This window comes from Oenanthe melanoleuca, chromosome 2 (genome assembly GCF_029582105.1).
Source record: "Oenanthe melanoleuca isolate GR-GAL-2019-014 chromosome 2, OMel1.0, whole genome shotgun sequence".
NCBI classification, from domain to species: domain Eukaryota; kingdom Metazoa; phylum Chordata; class Aves; order Passeriformes; family Muscicapidae; genus Oenanthe; species Oenanthe melanoleuca.
Genome location: NC_079335.1, coordinates 128,578,503 through 128,597,379, shown reverse-complemented (window position 1 = coordinate 128,597,379; position 18,877 = coordinate 128,578,503). Strand labels below are relative to the sequence as shown.

The following is an 18,877-nucleotide window of genomic DNA, read 5'->3' as shown; positions in this document are numbered from 1 at the left end:
CTCCCTGGACCTACTGCAGGACTCTTGAAAGCAGTCTGAGTCTTTTCCTGCACAGTGCCAGTGCCACTTGGTATGGATTAATGACAATATGTTACTGCAAGGCTGATTAGTCTTCCACTGCAGAGCCTGACAGACATCTCACATTTAACAGTTCTGGGCATGACAATGAAGACTGCTCCAAATTTATCAAGGGTCTGTCTTTCCTTGCTGGTAGAGTCCTGGAAGAAATATGAGAATTAGGACCAAACTAGTATTATTAACCACTCTTCTTTCTGTTTCCTCTACAGCTTGTGGTGGCATTTTCAATGGCTCTAATGGTGTTATCAGCAGTCCAGCCCATTCAGTTCTTGATTATCACAACAACATGAACTGCTCATACTACATCACAGTTGGAAATGACAAAGTAGTGGCCCTGAAGTATGTAATCCAAGTTCAGTTTGTCATTAAGGGAACAAGGACGTCTCTGATTCCAGTTAAAGCAGCAATTATTTTTTCTGTATTTTCTGTGACTCTTATTTTTCAAGGTCAAAGCTAAACTAAAATATGAAATGGTTACTGAAGTCACTTCCATCTTTCTTTTTAACTTGCTATGTAAAAAAAATCACAATTTAAGTTCTCACTTTGGTTACTGACAAGACTAAGAAATTGTAAAAATGCAGCCCATGCTTTTAGTTAAATTCTGTCAGCCTTTGAGAAGTTTATACAAGAAAAATAATAATTCTTTTAGAAGGGCAGTAATCACTTTACAGCCAAAGTAAAAATACCCACCCAAAACCAGTGTATTTCTGAGTGCATGCTGTCTTGCCTAAGAGAGGGATATTATTGCCACAAAATTTTGACGCTGAGAAGTTAAAAACTGATCCATTCTTCAATCATATGATTGTGAATTAGGAGAACATTTCCCAGCTAAGAGGAAGACTCCCTGGGCTGCACTCTGCACCTGCAATTTCTAGGCCACTCACATGCCCAAAGAAATTGCAGCCTGAGCTGCAGGAGAGAGGGTGTGTTTGCACAGGAGACACCTACTGCTTCATGGAAAGCTGAGGTGTGCTGACAGCTTGCCTTGCAAGAGGCCCAGTGGCTGAGGGTCCCAACTTCCCAGAGGCTTGTTGGCTGAAGAATTTTGCTGTGCATTTAATAGTTGCTTGGTTTATTCCTCAAGAGACATGTTTTGCCTGTATATGGCTTTGGCTAATGCTAGTACCTCGACTTTCCTCAAGCACTAAAACACATGTAGCACAGGAAAAGAACTGAAAATGTGATACCCTAAGACTCCAACTGTGTTTTACAGGTTCAACAGCTTCCAGCTTGAAATATCTCCCTCCTGCTACAAAGATTATGTGGCAGTGTATGATGGCTCAGATACTCATGCTCCTCTCCTTGGGAAATTCTGTGGCTCAGAGTTGCCTCCAGATATTAAGAGCTCCAGTAATAAGTTGTTCCTGGTGTTTAGCACTGACTTCTATGGAGCAGACAGGGGATGGAAAGCATCCTTCACAGAGACCTTAGGTAAGTGTATTATCAGGCTCCTAGTCTGCTGGTAAGTAATTTCTTTAGGTGAGGAGCAGTTGTGACCTCCCTCTCCAGGGGTGCATGAAGAAGGAAAATGTATCTATTTTGTGAAAATTGAGTGAACTAAGCTAAATATGAGGCTTATGGATTCCCTGCATTCCTGAACTGATCCCTTCACTCTTTGCTACCCTTTTCTTGCCTCTCTGAAGGTATAGGTATTTCTTGGGTGACTGAAGGCTTAGCAGCACCCAAAGGCCTCTCTTGGAGGAAATACAGCAACACCTGAGAATTCTTATTCTTCTGTAGTCAAAGGCTGGTGATATGCTAAAGATGCCTCCTTTCGATCTATGCTCAATTTCCATTTCCTTTCAGTTTCCCTCACACCTCCTAAAGAACTAAAGTGTTGAGGTCAGTTAAGATTGTGGTTCCACACTAGGCAGCACTGTGCTGATTTCTACTGATTTGTGGGATCATTCTGATTAGCTAGCCTAAATGGGATCATAGTAAGAAGGCACTGGATGCCTTTTGTTTTGATGGATGCAAGAATTAGGGGCAGAGCTTGATTATTACCTTAAAAACTAGTTTAAATTCAGTACTCTACTGTAAAGATCAAGGTCTAAAAGTAGATTTGTGTCTTTTTATCTGAATTGTTTAGGGATGGCAAGCAACAAATTATTATTACGTGCAAATTGATTTCATGTCATCTCTTCTACTTTTCTGTGTAATTAACTCCATGTCTTTTGTGGTCTAGAAAGAAGTAATTGCCTGGTTTGCAAAGCTGGTGCTAATACAGATCAGAATGAAAGGCCTTTGTGGCAGAACAAACATAGTCTTCTGCTGAGTCACTGAATCCCCTCCCTACCCCTAGCCAGTGACTTTCTCATTTGATAGTCTGAGAAAGTATCTACAGATAAGGAAAATAACTGGTTCTACAGGCTTTGCCAAGAAAAATATTCCCACAGAACCTCATAGTTATTACTATTATTAACTACTTATTTGCTTCACTCAAAGTAATTGCTACAAGAATGCTTAAGACCTTATGAATGGTCTTTAAGTCTTGTCAGTAGTATTCCAGATAACTTAATGTTGCTTCACATGTTGCTGTCTTTAAACCCTGAGGTATCAGTTGTTATAGATCCCCTGAAGCCTGGGTTCATATTTTCCAGGGTGAGATCATCAGGAACTCCCCAAGCTCTTCCTCTTCCTGTTGGCATTTAATCAATTTTCTTAGCCACAGACTTTAGATTTATTTGTGCAACTTGTCAGATACTCTCCTTTAGCACACAGCAGAACACAAGCCAAGCTCTTCAGGTCAGTACCTGATAATGCCTGATAATTTCCTAGAGTGAGGGAAGCCTTTTATGAATAAACTTTGACATTTCTTAGATGTTTTGGAGGGACATTCCCAGAGGCTCTCAAGGAAAAAGAGGTTAAGATGTTGCATGGGTTACTCAGGAGCTGTGAGTTGCAAGTCATATAAGATGCCCAGGCAGAGGTACGGAATGTGTGACAAAGAGCCTGTGGTGGAGATGCTTAATGGGAGGTTTTCTCTCTTCATTGTGGAAAGCAAGCCACAGGGACTAAACCACACAGCCATTAGCAAGGATCTTGGCAGTCCTGTGATAGTACAGAATAGCCAAAAAGTAGAAAAGCATATTATAAAAGGAAAACATGAGTCACATCCTATAAATGTTTCCAGTTTGGCTTGCCTGAAAAACAGAGCCAGGAAAATCTGTGACACATCTTTGTACTATGAAGTCTGAGAGTATATGCTTCAAATAAAAGAGAATAAAACCACAAAGATCTAAAAGCCTGTTGTTCTACATGGTGCTTTAGAGAAGTTCCCTCATGTCTGTTAAAAGATAAAACCCATGTGGTTTTGTAAGAGTACAAATGCAATCAGATGACAATTCATAATGATAAATCGCTTGAATAAGGAAGATGGTATCTGTAGGGAAACAAGAAGCCTCATTCTCTCTTCATGACAATGAGCACATTATTCTCTAGTTGCCCCAGGGAAACACCACTGGGTAACGTAATTATTGCTCTCTGTTTCGTGTTGTGAGTGACCCTGATTATGTATTGGAAAGAAACAAACAGAAACAGTGCTTTGGTTCTGTTTGTAGTAAACTAAACTATTTCCTTTCTCCACAAGCTCTTCCAAGTTTTTTTTCCTGATCAAGCTCTTTTAGAAATACTGCCTAAATCTAGGATCATCCAGGCACTTAAAGAGTTAAACCCTGAAATTTCTGTGGAAACCCTTCCCTGATTATATTAAAACAATTCATTTCCATCACTGATCCTGCCCCCAACAGAATATTCAAGGTCCTCCCCACAAGACAGAAAAAGGACATTAAAAGAAAGTATGTAATAGTGTTAATTTGTCAATTTAGTATCATTTTCTCATGTCACTTTTCTTGTCAAATATATTTCTTTCACTGTGCTCCTCCATATACAGGGCCATAAAAAGTGCACATTTCACAGGCAGCATTCTTTGTCTCACTCTGTGAGATGGTGTGTTTGAGGTAGGGGAACATACAGCCCTTGTGATGTGGTTCAGAGGGTTTATCTTTTCACTATTTCTGCTGCTAAGTTTGGGCACTTATCAGCCTCATTTTTGGAATCACTTCAACATACTATCAGGCAGAGCTGGAGTGCTGGACTGACTTGAAGGTACCAGCCTGCTCCAAGTGTTGGATTTGTGGAAAGACAAACTCCTCTTACTTTAGTTACCACTGACCTTTCTTCTGCCTTTCTTTTCAGTCTGTAAAATGAGAATTACAGCTTTTTTCCACAGCGAGCATGTGCTCCTCTAGACAATCAATAAAAGGATGAGAAGATAGAAATCAATATCAGCTTAAGGCATTTGGTTGCATGAGATGTCTCTGTAAAGGAAGGAAAGCTAAAATCTCTCCCCAAAGAATGAGATCTGCGTGTACTGAGCTTGTGACTTGGCTAAAGATCTCCTGGTTATCTCTTAAGCTTTAAGGGAAGATCTGAGGTTTTTAGCTGACCCTGGCTGGCAGGGACAGAGCCTGCACATACCTCTGCCACCCTGCTGTAATGGCACTAATAGCATTTTGGTGACAAATGGAGCTTTTACCTATTCACATTCAGTAATGGGGTGACCCTCTCACCTGAATTTGTGATCCCCTGAGACATATGACATCAAAGCTAAGAAGACATAAAGACTGGGGTTTTTTCTTGTTTTAAAGAGTCAGAAATCCCTGTTGGAAAATGTAGCTGTGACCTTATTAACAGGAAGTAATTTCTCCTTGAAAGCTCTCTGCTCACATACGCAGCTCCATTGTGCCAGGAATGAAAAATGCCTCACGTTCTAAACCCTCAGAGAAGGATCAAGGGGTCTTCTGAAATCAGGTCTTCTCACTGAGGCTTTCTAAGGAATTCACATGAATGTACAAGAAGCAAAGTGTTGCACATAGATAAATGAGTTGAGTCAGGAGGCTCTTGGCAAGTTTTATTCACACAATACAGGTAGAACTGCAACAGCTGGGACAGTGGAGAAGGTGAGGTGGAGGAGAGGAGGAAGATTGCCTGCCTTTTCTCTACTGCTCTAAATTCTGCTTGACTTCAAGCTGTGACCTGCTTTTTCCCCACCTTTTTTTTACTGTCTTTTGTGAGCACGCAGGAGAAATCCAAGAAATCCAATATGCATTGTGAAAGACAAGCATTGTGTACTGGATTAATACCATTGTGGTCCCTTGTTTGCATTATTTTGGAGCTTATGAGCTCATGGGCCACAATTCCACTGCACAAGGCACTGCACAGGCAGAAAAAGCAACAATCTAATGTCACAAAAATATTATGATTTAAACACAAGACTAAGAAAACCCAATGAATATAGACAGCAAGAAGAATAGGGCAGCCACAGTGAGAAGACTAGTATTGCTGGCTCTAGGGCAGGAGAAACGTCTCCTAAATGTTTGGCAACCATTAGGCTGTTGGAATGTGAATTCTTGAAACACTCCATCCTCTACATTGTCCTCAGTTTGCTCAGTTTTTCCCTCAAGGATCTCCATTCTTTTTATACAAATCATCATTTCTATTGAGTGAATATTAATCATAAGCAAGTGGAGTTTAGAAGAAAAATAGCTGGAAAAATTAATCTTCCCTGATATACCAGAAAAGTGCATTAATAGGTAATTTACATAAATAATCTAGTTTGCATATAATAGAAATATATTATATTCTACATGCTTTTCTTCTTGCTAAAATGATCTGTAACTTACCTGATAAATCACCCAGAGGTATCTGCCTTCTCTTATTCTATTTGCTGTGTATTGAATTACTTATTTCCTGTGTGGAATGGAATACACTAAAAGCCTGTCACTAACAGGTTCACTGCTCTTCCCTAATGAAATTACAGTCTACTTTTAAAAAAATAGATCCAGTAGAATTTTCACAGCATTTTAATGCTATTTTATTGTGTCAACAAAAAAAAAATTGCCTCATTTTGTTCTAGTTCATGTTCTGTCCTGTAAACTGAAACTATGGCTTACTCTATGTTTGGTTTCTAGCTGCACTTCTTCAGCAGTGTTCAGCATGCAGAGGCACTTTGGGTTGTTCAGAGTTGCTGAAAAGCCCCTACAATTCTGAATGAGAAACATAATGTGTAAAATATTGGTTTGGATATTCTGTTGCATAAGCCAGGGGTAGGTGTCCTTTTGTAAGTCATATTTAAATTCTCATACAACCAGAAATAGTTCATTGCACTGATCTATGTAATTAATGTTGGTACCTGCTGCAGGTGGCACCACACACCTGTTATGTGGAAAGCACATAACATTCAGCACATCTGAATCATGCAAAGTTTTCTTCCTGCACCAAAAAAAATCTTAGAAGAATGTGTCCTTGACTGTGGCATGTGAATGTTGTTGTATTTTCTTGTGCCTCTGGAAAGGCAGCAGTGACTTGCAGAGATTTCACATCCCATTAGGACTGGTTTCCAGGGGTGCATCTCAAGGTATCCAACCTGAACTTGGAACCTGCTGCTGCAGAGGGTCTAGCTGAGAAGTAAATTGTCTGAATGTCACAAATCTTCTGGCAGAAATTTCTTTGGGCTTTCAGTTCACACAATTTTTTTCTAAATATATTACCCATTAGTATTACTCATTTCATTACACTGTCATGGATAACTTACGATTAGTTTTATGTATTGAAATAAGTGAATAAATTGTGGCTAATAATATCTTTTCCTCATCTTGTTATAGTCTAGGAAAATAAGAACATCCTTGACAAGATCAGAATATATGATCATAAGTCACAATTCCCAGACTGTTTCTAAATGCATCAGGGGCTCAAATATAAAAATATCCATCAGCTTGAAATCTCACTAAATTTAGAAAGCATTTGCGGTGTTGAAATACATCTCTTTGGTGTCTTTGAAAAGAATACAACTGTTGAGCCAAGGCTACAAATGCCTCTCAGAAATGTCAGTTAATTAATCACAGGATCACAGAATGGGTGAGGTTGGAAGGGACCACATCTGCTCCAACCTCCCTGCTCAAGCAGGGTCATCCTAGAGCACATTGCATAGGATTGCATCCAAACAGTGCTTGAGTATCTTCAGTGAAGGATTTCTTCTTGAAAAACAAATAGAAAGGGCTTGCATGCTCAAATTGGACAGATAAGAAGAAAAGCAGACATTAAAATAAGAAATTTCTGTCTAATCTGATCTGAAAAATTGAAGTTAAAACTTGTTTCCAGACATAGTAATTACATATCTTTGTAGTGACTAAATGGTTAAAAGTTGACAGGATATTCAGATTAATGGCACTTCATAAAACTGTGGATGAACTCTGCTGGCATGAATTGTCTTAGCTTGACTGAAGTCAATGACCTCTTCAGCTGAAAATCTGTCCTTTGGTGCACACAAAAAAGAGGTGAGGAGACATTTCTCATTCACAGGAGAGATCTGCAAAGGCTTACGTAGCTGTGGTGCCAAACATGAACACTAATTGAGTATTAGTAAATGCTGGAATTAGGCAAGACTGAATGTCAGCCTCTGGTCTCCCAGACAAGCATCAAGGAGATGGATAGGACAGTACACAGATCACAGTTTTGCAGGCTTGGCACAGAGCATGTCTGAACTGTTATATTTGGTATCAGTCCAAAGAACCTTAAGGATACAAACCTCATCTGACTGCATTTGTGAAATCTGGCTAAAGCAGGCTACTGGGGCTATACAGTCCTAAATTCACTGCTAGTACTATTGCCAGGCCATCAAACAAGTGAAGAAACTTTTCTGCATAAAGGCTAGATAAGGACTCTAAAGGGCCAGGTGCTTTCAGAGGTTTCCTGAAATACTGCAGGCTCTGGACAGGGCCTGCAGCCACACAAAATCACAATGTTGGTGCAATGATTGCCAAACAGGGGAACAGCCTGGCTTGAGAAGGTTCACCAACCTTCAGTATCAGCCATGAGCCAAAGGAGAAGAGTACAATTCCCCACTCCAGCCCTGTCCTGAGCCTTACTGTTTGAAGGCATGATCCAGACAAGGTGTGAGCTAATTATTACAGCCATGGTAAATCCAGCCACTCCCTTGCACTGGAAATAAGACCCATCAAGAAAGAAGAATTAGTCTTAACTGAATTAATCTTTGCCTATAATCATTTTTAGTTCAGATCAGACAGAAGTCTAGAGTCCCCAGTGATGCTTCTAGGAGAAACTAAAAGAGAGTCAGAAGTCTTGGAGGGAATTTTCATTACTGTCAAGCAGAACCAGACAATTTCTTTACATTTACAGCCTTCTATTAGCTGTTTAGGGTGTTCATTTCTAAAAGAAGGGAAAGATAGCAAAATTGCTTTGTTGTCTTTTGAAATATCAGTGTTGTAGTTGATTCTGATAGATTTCAAACTATTCAGTAGGTTACCCTTTCATTGCACCCATACCTGTATAAATGAACCTTACCCCTGGCTGCACTTCAAAGGCAGGAAGCTTCAAAGATTTATCTTCATCTTTATTCCATATCTAGAGGATATAACTCTTAACAGAGAAGCATGTGCTTGGTCTCTGCTGTAATGATTTTTATTTGCCATAGGGAACCTTCAATTCCTTCTTTTCTGAATGGTCCTTGAGCCTTTTAGTTTCACTAATGCTTCCCACCAAAAGCAATTAGGGATGACAGTGTGTGCCCTACTTCTGATAATTTGTGTTCTCTGGCAAGCTTTTTATGAGAACAAGATTGCCATCTGATTTATGATGATCTTATGATTTTTATTTCAAATAAGAAAGCAAAGACTGAAACAAGACAGCCATGTAGTTAGTCCATCTGCTGACATACAAATTGCTCTATAAGGTACATTTCTTATTATCTTAATCAAATTTAGCTTTTAATATCTATGCCTATTCTGCAGATTAACAGATTTCTCAGTCTCAGACTTTGTCTAGATTTTAGTTACATTTGTTTGTGGCTGTGTTAGCCAGTGATTAATATCTCTCCATTAAAAATCACCTGCAGGCTGGATGGCTCTTTGGCCTTCTGTTCAGAAGTGGTGCTGATTTTTAAAGCAATATGTTGTGTCCTGGCTAAAATGCAATGAAATAGTATTTCTCTTAATTCCCTCCCGTTAAGCAGCTGGTTCTTCATTTACTTGTGGGTGTTCCCTTCATCTGCATGGTTTCACTATTGTGTAACCTCTAGTGCCTGCAATCAGATGCAACATTGATCAGCACTGAAAAGCACCACCATAGACAGATTTTTCAACAAGGACTGCTCTTCATTTGGCTTGATGTAGGATTACTTGATATCTGGTCAGCCTCCAGTTTAGCTGTTATTTGTAATGTATTGTCCTGTAAGCATCTGACTATCCCAGCTGAGCAGGCAGCAGGCCAGGCATTGTGAAACCTCATCTTTATTAACTATAAATCACATTTTCAGTTACTTATCTCCCCTTAGATGATATTGCTGGCTATACTATACTAGCTGGAATTAATTTTCTGATAAGGAGAATCTGGCCTGCTTCTCTCTCTGTCAGATCCTTTTCATATGCTGTACACATAGAGCTTGCCCATGTGTATTTTTTGTTACTAGAGCTGTCTCTATAGCTGCACAGTTAGCAGTGAATTTCACCACTGTAAAGGTCCAGACATTTCATATTCAAGAAAAGGATGATCCTGCAGCACTGAGAGCCTTCGTGTTGCATGGGTCTGTGGCAATTCTCTGACTTGTGTTGCCATGGTCTGACTGGCATCTCTGCAATTTTACCCTTGAAAAAGGGAAGGGGAGCTTTGTTAGTGTCTGGCCCATATATCAGCCCAGACTCAGTATTGCAGGGCTGAATGGTCAGACTATGATCTTTTACTGATGTTTATATGCTTAATATTATGTTTAAATACAGGTGACAGCCCAAATAAGATTGTTTCAGGATAACAGAATAAATCACACAGAAGGATGAGCACAGAGAAAAATGTAGGGAAGCTGCACTCTTAGGGCCCAGGCATCCTCCGGTCTGACATTTTCCTCCTTCCTAGACTGTTTGTGAGAATGTGAATTATTGCTCACATTTCCCCTACTGTTGTTCTCGCCTTCTGCAGCGGCACTGGAATGAATGCTAACACTTTTCCAAGTTTCTGACTTCATTAAATGCCCACAAAACTGGACTATACTCTATTAATTCCTGGCTTTTTCTCTTTGTAATAAGTTTCTCCTGTTCCTTTTTAACTATGGAAAAATCTGAAATCTAATGTTATTAGGATTTTGGTTTTAAGCAAACTGCTTTACAGGGTGGGGCTTTTCTGGCTTTGGTTGGTAGGGCAGAATGACTTTCAGCCTTAGTCACTCTGCTTTAACCACTACAGTCTCGCAAGCCCTGGTTACTGATGCAATCCTGATGCTTGGATGCTGATTTCTCACCAGCATGATCTTTTGTAATACTGTAGCTCAAGCAAGGCACAGTTTTATGTGTCTGGAAATGTATCAGTGTGTCAAGGTTAAGTCACTGAATGTGCCAGACAGGCGCATTTTACACACACAGATGAAATTCTGAAACTCTGCTTGTGTTGCTTAGTCACAGCTGTAGCTTCATTTGTTATTGACTGCAGGAGACAACAGGCTTGCAGTTGCTCCTCTGCTCTGTGCAGTTTACAAACCTCTTTACAAAAACTGTTTCCTCAGACCCAAAGTAAGAGTAAAACAATATTTTATTTAAATTCCACAGTTAAATAAGTGGCCAGGAGACCTCATAGAGACTGGGACAGGAAATAAATAAATTGATAATCACATTTACTAGCCCAGTCAAACCTCTGGAAATCAAACTATTAAAAAAAAAAAAAAAAAAAAAAAAAAAAAAGAAAGAAAAAAAGCCTGTCAGATAATCTGTGGTTTCTTGCTTGTTTGGAATTCGATGTGATAAATAACTGCTTTTCCCCAAAGGTGATTTCTTTCAATGTGACTGACTTATTGGGTTCAAATTTTCACAGTAAATAAGTCAAGGACTTAGCCCTATCTGTGGGAATCAAACAAAAAGCAGCCTGCATTTCAGAGGGGCTGTAAGTTCCCACCAAGCAAAACACTTCCAGAAGTAAGTCCCTTTTAGCTAGATTCATGAATACAGTGTCAGGCTGCCAAATTCAGTCCCTCTAGGATGCAGCTGTATTGCCAAAATAAGCAACTTGGTTTTATATCACATTTTCAAAGCCAACAGCTCAGTGCCCCCTACTGACAAAATATTCTCAGCTGCCAGCAAGGATCCCATTCAAAGGCCCTCAGACCAATGCTTTTCTGTTTCATTGCTGCCCTCTGGCTTCTTACAGTCTCTTTTAAAAACTTCTATTGATACATTTTCAAAGTAAATACTGGTTTGTAATTCACTTTATGAAATCTAATTGTGATTCATGTCTCTCTTTGTGTTGATAGTCTTTTAATCACTCAGTCCTTGCAAGACAGGACGGTAAAATATTGTAGTACACATAAAAAGCTCCTGGCTTAACATTAAAGAGTTGAATATTAAATAAATGCCAGGAATTGCTGTTTAAAAGCTTCTGCTTCTTCAACAGGACCTCAGAATGGCTGTGGTGGTTACTTGTCAGCTTCAGCTGCTACCTTTGGCCCTCCAATCTCCAATGTGACTGGAAGATATGAGAAAAATCAGGACTGTGTATGGATCATAGCTGCACCTGCAAACAAACAGATCAACCTCACCTTCACTTCATTTCAGCTTGAAGCACAATCTGCTTGGATGTGCCGATATGATTATGTCAAAGTAAGACAGCTGAATATTTTAACAAAGAAAATGTCAGTGAGATACAATCCATTATCTTCTCCATGAGTATAACTTAATTAATAGAAAATGATTTTACAAAGAAATTAAATTCCTTGATATAATTAAATTTTTTCATTGGGTTAGATTACTACTCCAGATGCCATTCTGCCTTTCTGGAAACCAGTAAGACTTTTAACATTACACTCACTTCTGGTCTTAGACTGCTCATTTAATGAGTATTTATTTCACAGAATAGAAACAAAACAAAACTCAATCACATGTAAAGTAAAACTTCAGAGTAAACTTGCTCGAAGGGCTAGAATTAATAAAATCTTTCTTTTTTTTTTTTCATCAAAAGTCTTGCTGCTCAGTGCTCACCTGTAGAAGCTATTTTCTTGGAGATGAGCATACAAAACATCAGATAGCAGAATGCTGCTAAATGAACTCCAGCAAGGAATATTATCCTGTTGAACATTTGAGATACCAAATGAAACAAGGAATTAATTTCACATTTTGATGAATAAAATCCATCTTCTCACTGAAAAGTACTTTGAGTTTACATATAATAAAGAAATGAGAGTGCCAGATTAAAATGTAATCATTTTTTTGATAGATTTGCTAAGACAGGACCAGAATGTTCCATAATGAGATTTACCCTGTCCAACAGAATTAGTTAATATGGCAGTGAATAATTATGGTAATCAAGAACATCCTGTTAAAGCACAAGAGAGCACACTGCACTTTCAAGTAAATGAAATTGTAATGTAAGGAGGGGTCACAGAATTTTATTTCTCATTGTTTGTTTGTTTGCTTGTTTGTTTGTTTGTTGCCTAAACTATCAGTGGCTTATATATTTTGCTTCTTTCAGCTTTATGATGGAGATAATGAAAATGCCAATTTAGTTGGCACATTCTGTGGATCTGCAGTGCCAGCTCCTTTTCTTTCTACCCATAATTTCTTGACAGTGAAATTTGTCACAGACAGTTCTGTGGAAAGAGGGGGTTTCAGTGCCACCTACACCATAGTAGATCGTAAGTATACATATATGTGTATGCATATATATTGTTATAACTCTTTCATGGAAATTCATATTTAAATAATAACTCAAAATTTGTTCTAGGCATAAGCCTCAGGAAGGGGCAAAAAGAGTCAGTAGTACAGTGTCTTTAGAGAAGCTAAAAGCAGCTTGACCCCAGTACAAATCTCTTTGGTCTCAGCTGGCTGGGAGTACAAAACAGAAATACTCACAGATTGTTAACAAATAGGGAACAAACATTTATTTGAGTTTTATGACATGTATTGATTCCACTAGCATGTATTTTGCTTTTTGTTTTCCTTCTAGAGACTCAAAGGCAAATACAGAAGTATATCATCCAAAACTCAACGCCATTTGAGTTTTGCTCAAAATATAGTTTTACCCAGTTTTCACTCTATGATGCATTTGTTACTGTTTTACACAGGCCTGTGTGGAGGAATCTATAATGCAACTCCTACATCCCTGGCTGCAACATCTCCTAATTTTCCAAATGAATATCCACCATTTACTCACTGCACTTGGGTCATTGATGCTCCTCCACAACAGCAAGTCAGGGTGGTGGTAGAGACCTTCCACCTCCATTCCAGCCAGGACTGCTCTCAGAACTACCTAGAGCTCCAGGATTCACCAACAGTAAGAAATTTACAGAGGATACCATTCCCCATTCCCATTCAGCTCCCTTCTCTCTTTGGAAAGAGAAGAAAAACCTACTATTTGGTAATATGTTTATTGCTGATCCTCTCTGAGGGGCACATCCAAAGCCAAAGGTGTGATAAGGGTACACACACCTCACAGAAGCACTCTGTGCACACATGGAGTTAGACCTGGGCAAGTGTTACACAATTTTTCACAGTTGAACCAAGTATCAGTGCTGCCAAAGTTAATACACAGAAAATACTGTCCCACAGCAAGTTTTCATTGTGCTTCCTCCCATCCAAGAACCATAATAAAAATGAATATTCATGCCAGGAAATGTGTGAAAAAACACCAGAAAAAAACCCCAATATTTATGTCCCTCATATTTTAAACCTTCTTTCATAATTTCTCATTTTGGCTTGAGAATACCTCTTATATTCTATTTGTTTATAATGATAATTCAACATGAAATGTTGAGATATAATTAAGTGATTTCCAGGAGAACTTTAAAATGCAATTTCGTAATTGGTATAGAAAATGTTGAGAGATTTATTTCCTTAAGTTCAATACACATAAAACTGAATTGTATCATTAAGTAACTTGTGATGTATTCAATTCCAGCAGAGCCAAGGGTCAGTCCATAGATTCTGTGGCACTGAAACTTTTGCAGTCCCTGAATTTTATTCTTACGATCGCACGGCCATTGTGACTTTCAAGTCAGATGAATATAGGATTAACAATGGAATCAGATTTTCCTATCAAGCTGCAGGTAAGCTCGAAGAAATGTCCCCAAATATTTATCTACTATTCTCTCTGTTTATTTCAGACACTGAAATGCAATACAGAGATCTGAAATCCTTACATGTTTCTGGTTTTCTGTCTCAAGGTTGCAGCAGAGAGTATAATCAGACATTTGGTTACCTGAAGAGCCCTGGCTGGCCTGGTCAGCACCCCAATAATCTGGATTGTTCTATCATTCTTCGAGCTCCCCCAAATCACACAATATCTCTCTTTTTCCACGCTTTCAGTTTGGAAGACAGCATTCACTGTTCACATGACTTCCTAGAGGTATGATGCAAGTATACATGTTTTGTGAGCCTATGTGAAAATCTCCAGAATTCAAAGGATATTAATATGTTTGGATCAAGTTTGGATCAAGTCTGAGTTGAACTGACTGAATTAGGGACTAATTTAATGGCAGAGTTTTATGGTGAAATATACTTAGATGTTATAGTAAGAGCCTTACCCTATTAAGTCCAAACCCAGTGAATAAATAGTTTCATTATCAGCTAACTTATCCTTACCTAGCTCTTCTTGAGGTTACCCAGCTAACAGAGTCATGTGGAATAGTTTCTGTTTGATACTAACATCCATGCATGAACAGAAAGCCATAAATGAATTGTTTTGTTACAGCAGTAGATTCCACTGCTTGAAATTTTTCTCAAAAAAGATTTTTTTTTTCCTAAAAAAGCAATTTAAAAAAACCCAAACCAACAAACAACAAAACAGAAACAAACAAACTCTTGTGGCAGCCGTAAGACACTTGCAAAAGTACTTTGTGTCAATAAAAAGTGCATATTCCTCCTACACTCTTGCAGGTTTCCCTGATCACTGATCAGATGACAAAAATCAGATGTCTGTGGCAGAATCATTATTTAGCTCTACTTTCATTTCCTCTTCACTGTCTCAAGAAATGGACCAGCATTATTGGAGTGCAGAAAAAAAATCAGATTAAATCTAGGCTATGTAATATGATCTGTATCTTAATGTGACTGGGGAAAAGAGCAGTCTGCAGGGTAAAGAATTAATCTTTTCATCTGGAATATTAAAATTTCTTATGAAAAGCAAAACATGGGCTTGAATTGCATAAGAACACCTTAGCTATTAGTCAAATAATTTTTTCCAGTCAGGAGATACACACATTATAACATTTAGCTGTCTGTTTCTGATGATACTTGTACTGTGCAATTACTTATAAAACTCAAACCAGTTAACAATCTCTTTTTCCTTCTACATAAGAATATGTGGTAAGAAAAATAGCAATATTAAAGTGGCAGCTATAGTATGCATGCAAATTACTACTTAGTTTGTGCTGTGTTTTTACCCATATATGGTGTATAACTGTGTAGGAATTTAATGTTGACAGTATTTTTGTGTTTCCTGAAGGTCAGAAATGGGAGTGATGGACAATCACCACTACTTGGCAGGTTCTGTGGAAACACTGTGCCCAGTCCCATCTTCCCCCAAAACCACGTTGTCTACCTTCGTTTCAAGAGTGATTTTTCAGTGGTTCATGATGGATATGAAATTACTTGGACTTCATCATCAAGGGGTAAGGCTGTAGCTACAAAATAATGCTGTATAGAAGGAAAATGCAGCAGTGTGGAATTCAGCTCTTTTTGGATCCTTCCTCATCACCACTTTGGACCTTCCTTAGCATCCACAGTTCACCCTATTCAATCACCAGAGAGAGGCAGTTGTTCCTCAAGACCACTGCAGCAAGATCAGTTTTATGAGATGGAAGCAATTCCCTCTCCTAATATTGACTTTAGAAACCTTAGATGATATAGTCCACTTAACATGAAGATCTCCTTCTTTCAGAGAGAGGCTGTAAAATATCTTTGGGATCCACAGAGTGGTGGTGACTCATCTTGCTCCAGTAGTCCAGGTGTGATATGCCCGAGGAGCTAGGCACAGCTAAGCCTGAAGAGGACAGGAAGTTGCCCCAAGAAAATTAACTACCTATAATGCTGTGTGGTGACCATATCATGGAAACATTCATGAATGGCAGTGAACAGCTGGGTAACAGTTTCTTCATGACACTGAGTTACTAGAGGTAGTAAAGCTCATGGCCAGATGAGAAGTACTGCAGAATAACCGTACAGGACTGAGTGACTCTGTGGTGGAAAGGCAGAGAAAGCTCAGTGTAGGAAAGTGTCAATAAAGTGTAAAAAAAAGACAATCCTAACGTTATTTATAGGCACTGAGTTGACTTTTAGGAGTCAACAAGATATAAGGGGTAAAATAGTTTAATGAAAACAAAAGTTCACTAAGAGCCAAATAGATTTGCATAATGATAGAAATTGTTGGGGAAAAAAAAAAAAAAAGAAAGAAGAAATAGACCACTATAATAGCCACTATAGAAATCCATAGTTCACACACAAATTGAATGATGTGCACAGTTCTGGTCTCTTCCTCATATAAAAAAATCAGGATTAACAAAAGGCTCAACATTAAAAGTGACTTCTGTATGAGGTATGCTGAGACTTTTTAATCTGGTAAAGAAACTACTAAAGTCTATAAAACTGAGTGGTATTGAATGATAAATAGTGATCAACTGTTCTTTTACTTTCCCCACAGAAGAACTAGCAGCCATCATATAAAGCCAGGTTCAGAATAAACTAGACAAACCAGTTCTTGATACAGTATGCAGTTAAACTCTGGAGCTCCTTTTCACAGCATGCTACAAATTTACAGAGATTCAAGGGCTACCCACACAAGTTCACCTGATAAACATTATTAAATAGAAAAGTGCCATCTCTGGGAGCTGAAAATTCTTGGAGACTGTGAGGGTAATCTGGGCCATGACCTGCATATTCTTACTCTATAAACTCACATTTTTCCTAGGTCATCTGCTCCTGCCCCATGAAGATTAAATTTTGATATAAATGGACTTTGATTTACTCAATATGCCTAATTTCTCTGAGTTGTTCTCTATATTTTTCTGTTCCATGAAGAATCTCTACTTTTCATGCCAAAGAACAGTCACAGCCAATTCATCTCCAATTGAGTTGCTGGGAACTGAACTAACAAAGGCACAGACTGTAAACTTCAGTTCCTGTTTCAAAGAATTTGGTTGGGGTGGGCAGGGGGTTGTTGGTTTTTCATATTCAGTGATGGTTTAATGCCCATTGCATATTCTTAGGCTGCTGAAGCCAGAGCCTCAGTTTTATCTCTTATTAGTGCTCCTAGCCACATTTGCTGTCCCAGCTCACAGTCTCTCTGGTTTTCAGCGCTATTACTGATGCTGTACTAATGTACTACATCCTGTATTATCTTGTGAAACGAAGCCTTCCAGGCCAATTAACAGTGTCTGCTTCCAGGATGTGGCGGAACATTGTACGGCACCAGCGGCTCCTTTGCCAGTCCCAGCTACCCAGCGACTTACCACAACAACACCCACTGCCAGTGGGCCATCACCGCGCCCCAGGGACGGATTGTCACAGTCAGCTTTGATTTCATCAGCATCGATGACCCCGGGGACTGCAGCAGCAACTACCTGATCCTCTACGATGGGCCAGATGCCAACCATCCCCCTGTGGGGCCCTACTGTGGAATGGTACGTATTGCCTTCCTCTCTGACCCCACAAGTGGTTAAAAGGAGGTTTTGCTGTTTCATGTACAAGGCCATTTCCCTAATTCTGGCATGAATTCCACACAGATGAGTGGAAGTGAAGGCATAAGGCGTGTGGTGCCTTAGAAGCCTTCCAGCTCAGATCATACAGTGACATCTAGTGGGAGGCATCAAACAAGTTTGCTCTGTACTTTGTTCTATTTCTGTTTTAAATATTTGCAATATCCTGAGGGAGAAATGCAGCAACAGTAACTAGAACAGACCTGAGATCACTATCAATCCATGAGCCAATTTGTGCCTCAGTTTTAACTCTCTGACTGTCTCTTCTCTTGATGTTCTGTAAAGCTTTTAATTTTTCTTATCTTTCATTTCAGGACACAAACATCGCTCCATTTACTGCTACGTCTCATCAAGTCTATATAAAATTTCATGCTGAATATGTGACTTTACCATCAGGATTCCATTTAAGCTGGACAAGCTAAAACACTGCTTATATTAGCATTCCTTGCTATACTGAAAAGACTTTAAATGATAAAGGAGGTTTGAAGTCCAGGGATGATAATTGCAACTGAAGTAAGGCCTTTTAAAAGTTACTGTAAATGTAGCTGTTATGAATTTGGAATTGTGTCAAAAAAGCCATTGATCTCCCATTGTGCTGAAAATAAACTGTTACCTACTCAACTGGGAAAATGAGGTTTTGCTACATATTTTTTATATTCTTTTACATAATTTTAAAATTGTAAAATTAATGCTATAAAAATTTAATTACCCAGGATAAAAATTACACATGAAGTTGTGAGAGGACCCAAGACATGAAGCCGTCTTTAATTTGTTCCCTAGAGTTATGTGGTTTTGCCCCATGCATCTCTGAAAACATCAGCTTAAGTTGTATTCAAATTACTTAAAATCAGAAATTGCTGAAAATGGTCTCTGTCCTATAATTACTTAAACATATAATTGTGCTGAAGAACTTTCAGTAGTAGTGTGCATTGGGTATAAGAATGAATCACTACTGGAGAATTCACTGAAGTTTAACACAGCAGGGACATGATGTGGTTCTAAATCTTAACCAGATTAAGAAGTAATGTCAGGATGAGAGCCCTATGTTCAATATAT

General features: G+C 38.8%; 1 protein-coding gene across 1 annotated transcript in view; it reads left to right on the top strand.

The window, feature by feature from the left end:
* The window catches only part of CUBN (cubilin), a 140,111-nt gene extending 121,551 nt beyond the window's left edge, over positions 1-18,560 (top strand). The window contains exons 58-67 of the mRNA XM_056484926.1: positions 288-417; positions 1,292-1,509; positions 11,530-11,735; positions 12,604-12,766; positions 13,196-13,404; positions 14,029-14,176; positions 14,294-14,475; positions 15,574-15,739; positions 17,511-17,746; positions 18,136-18,560. Of these exons, the coding sequence (XP_056340901.1) occupies positions 288-417; positions 1,292-1,509; positions 11,530-11,735; positions 12,604-12,766; positions 13,196-13,404; positions 14,029-14,176; positions 14,294-14,475; positions 15,574-15,739; positions 17,511-17,746; positions 18,136-18,243 (1,766 nt within the window). The 3' untranslated portion in view covers positions 18,244-18,560. The remainder of the gene's footprint in view (positions 1-287; positions 418-1,291; positions 1,510-11,529; positions 11,736-12,603; positions 12,767-13,195; positions 13,405-14,028; positions 14,177-14,293; positions 14,476-15,573; positions 15,740-17,510; positions 17,747-18,135) is intronic.
* Positions 18,561-18,877: the final 317 nt, after the last annotated feature.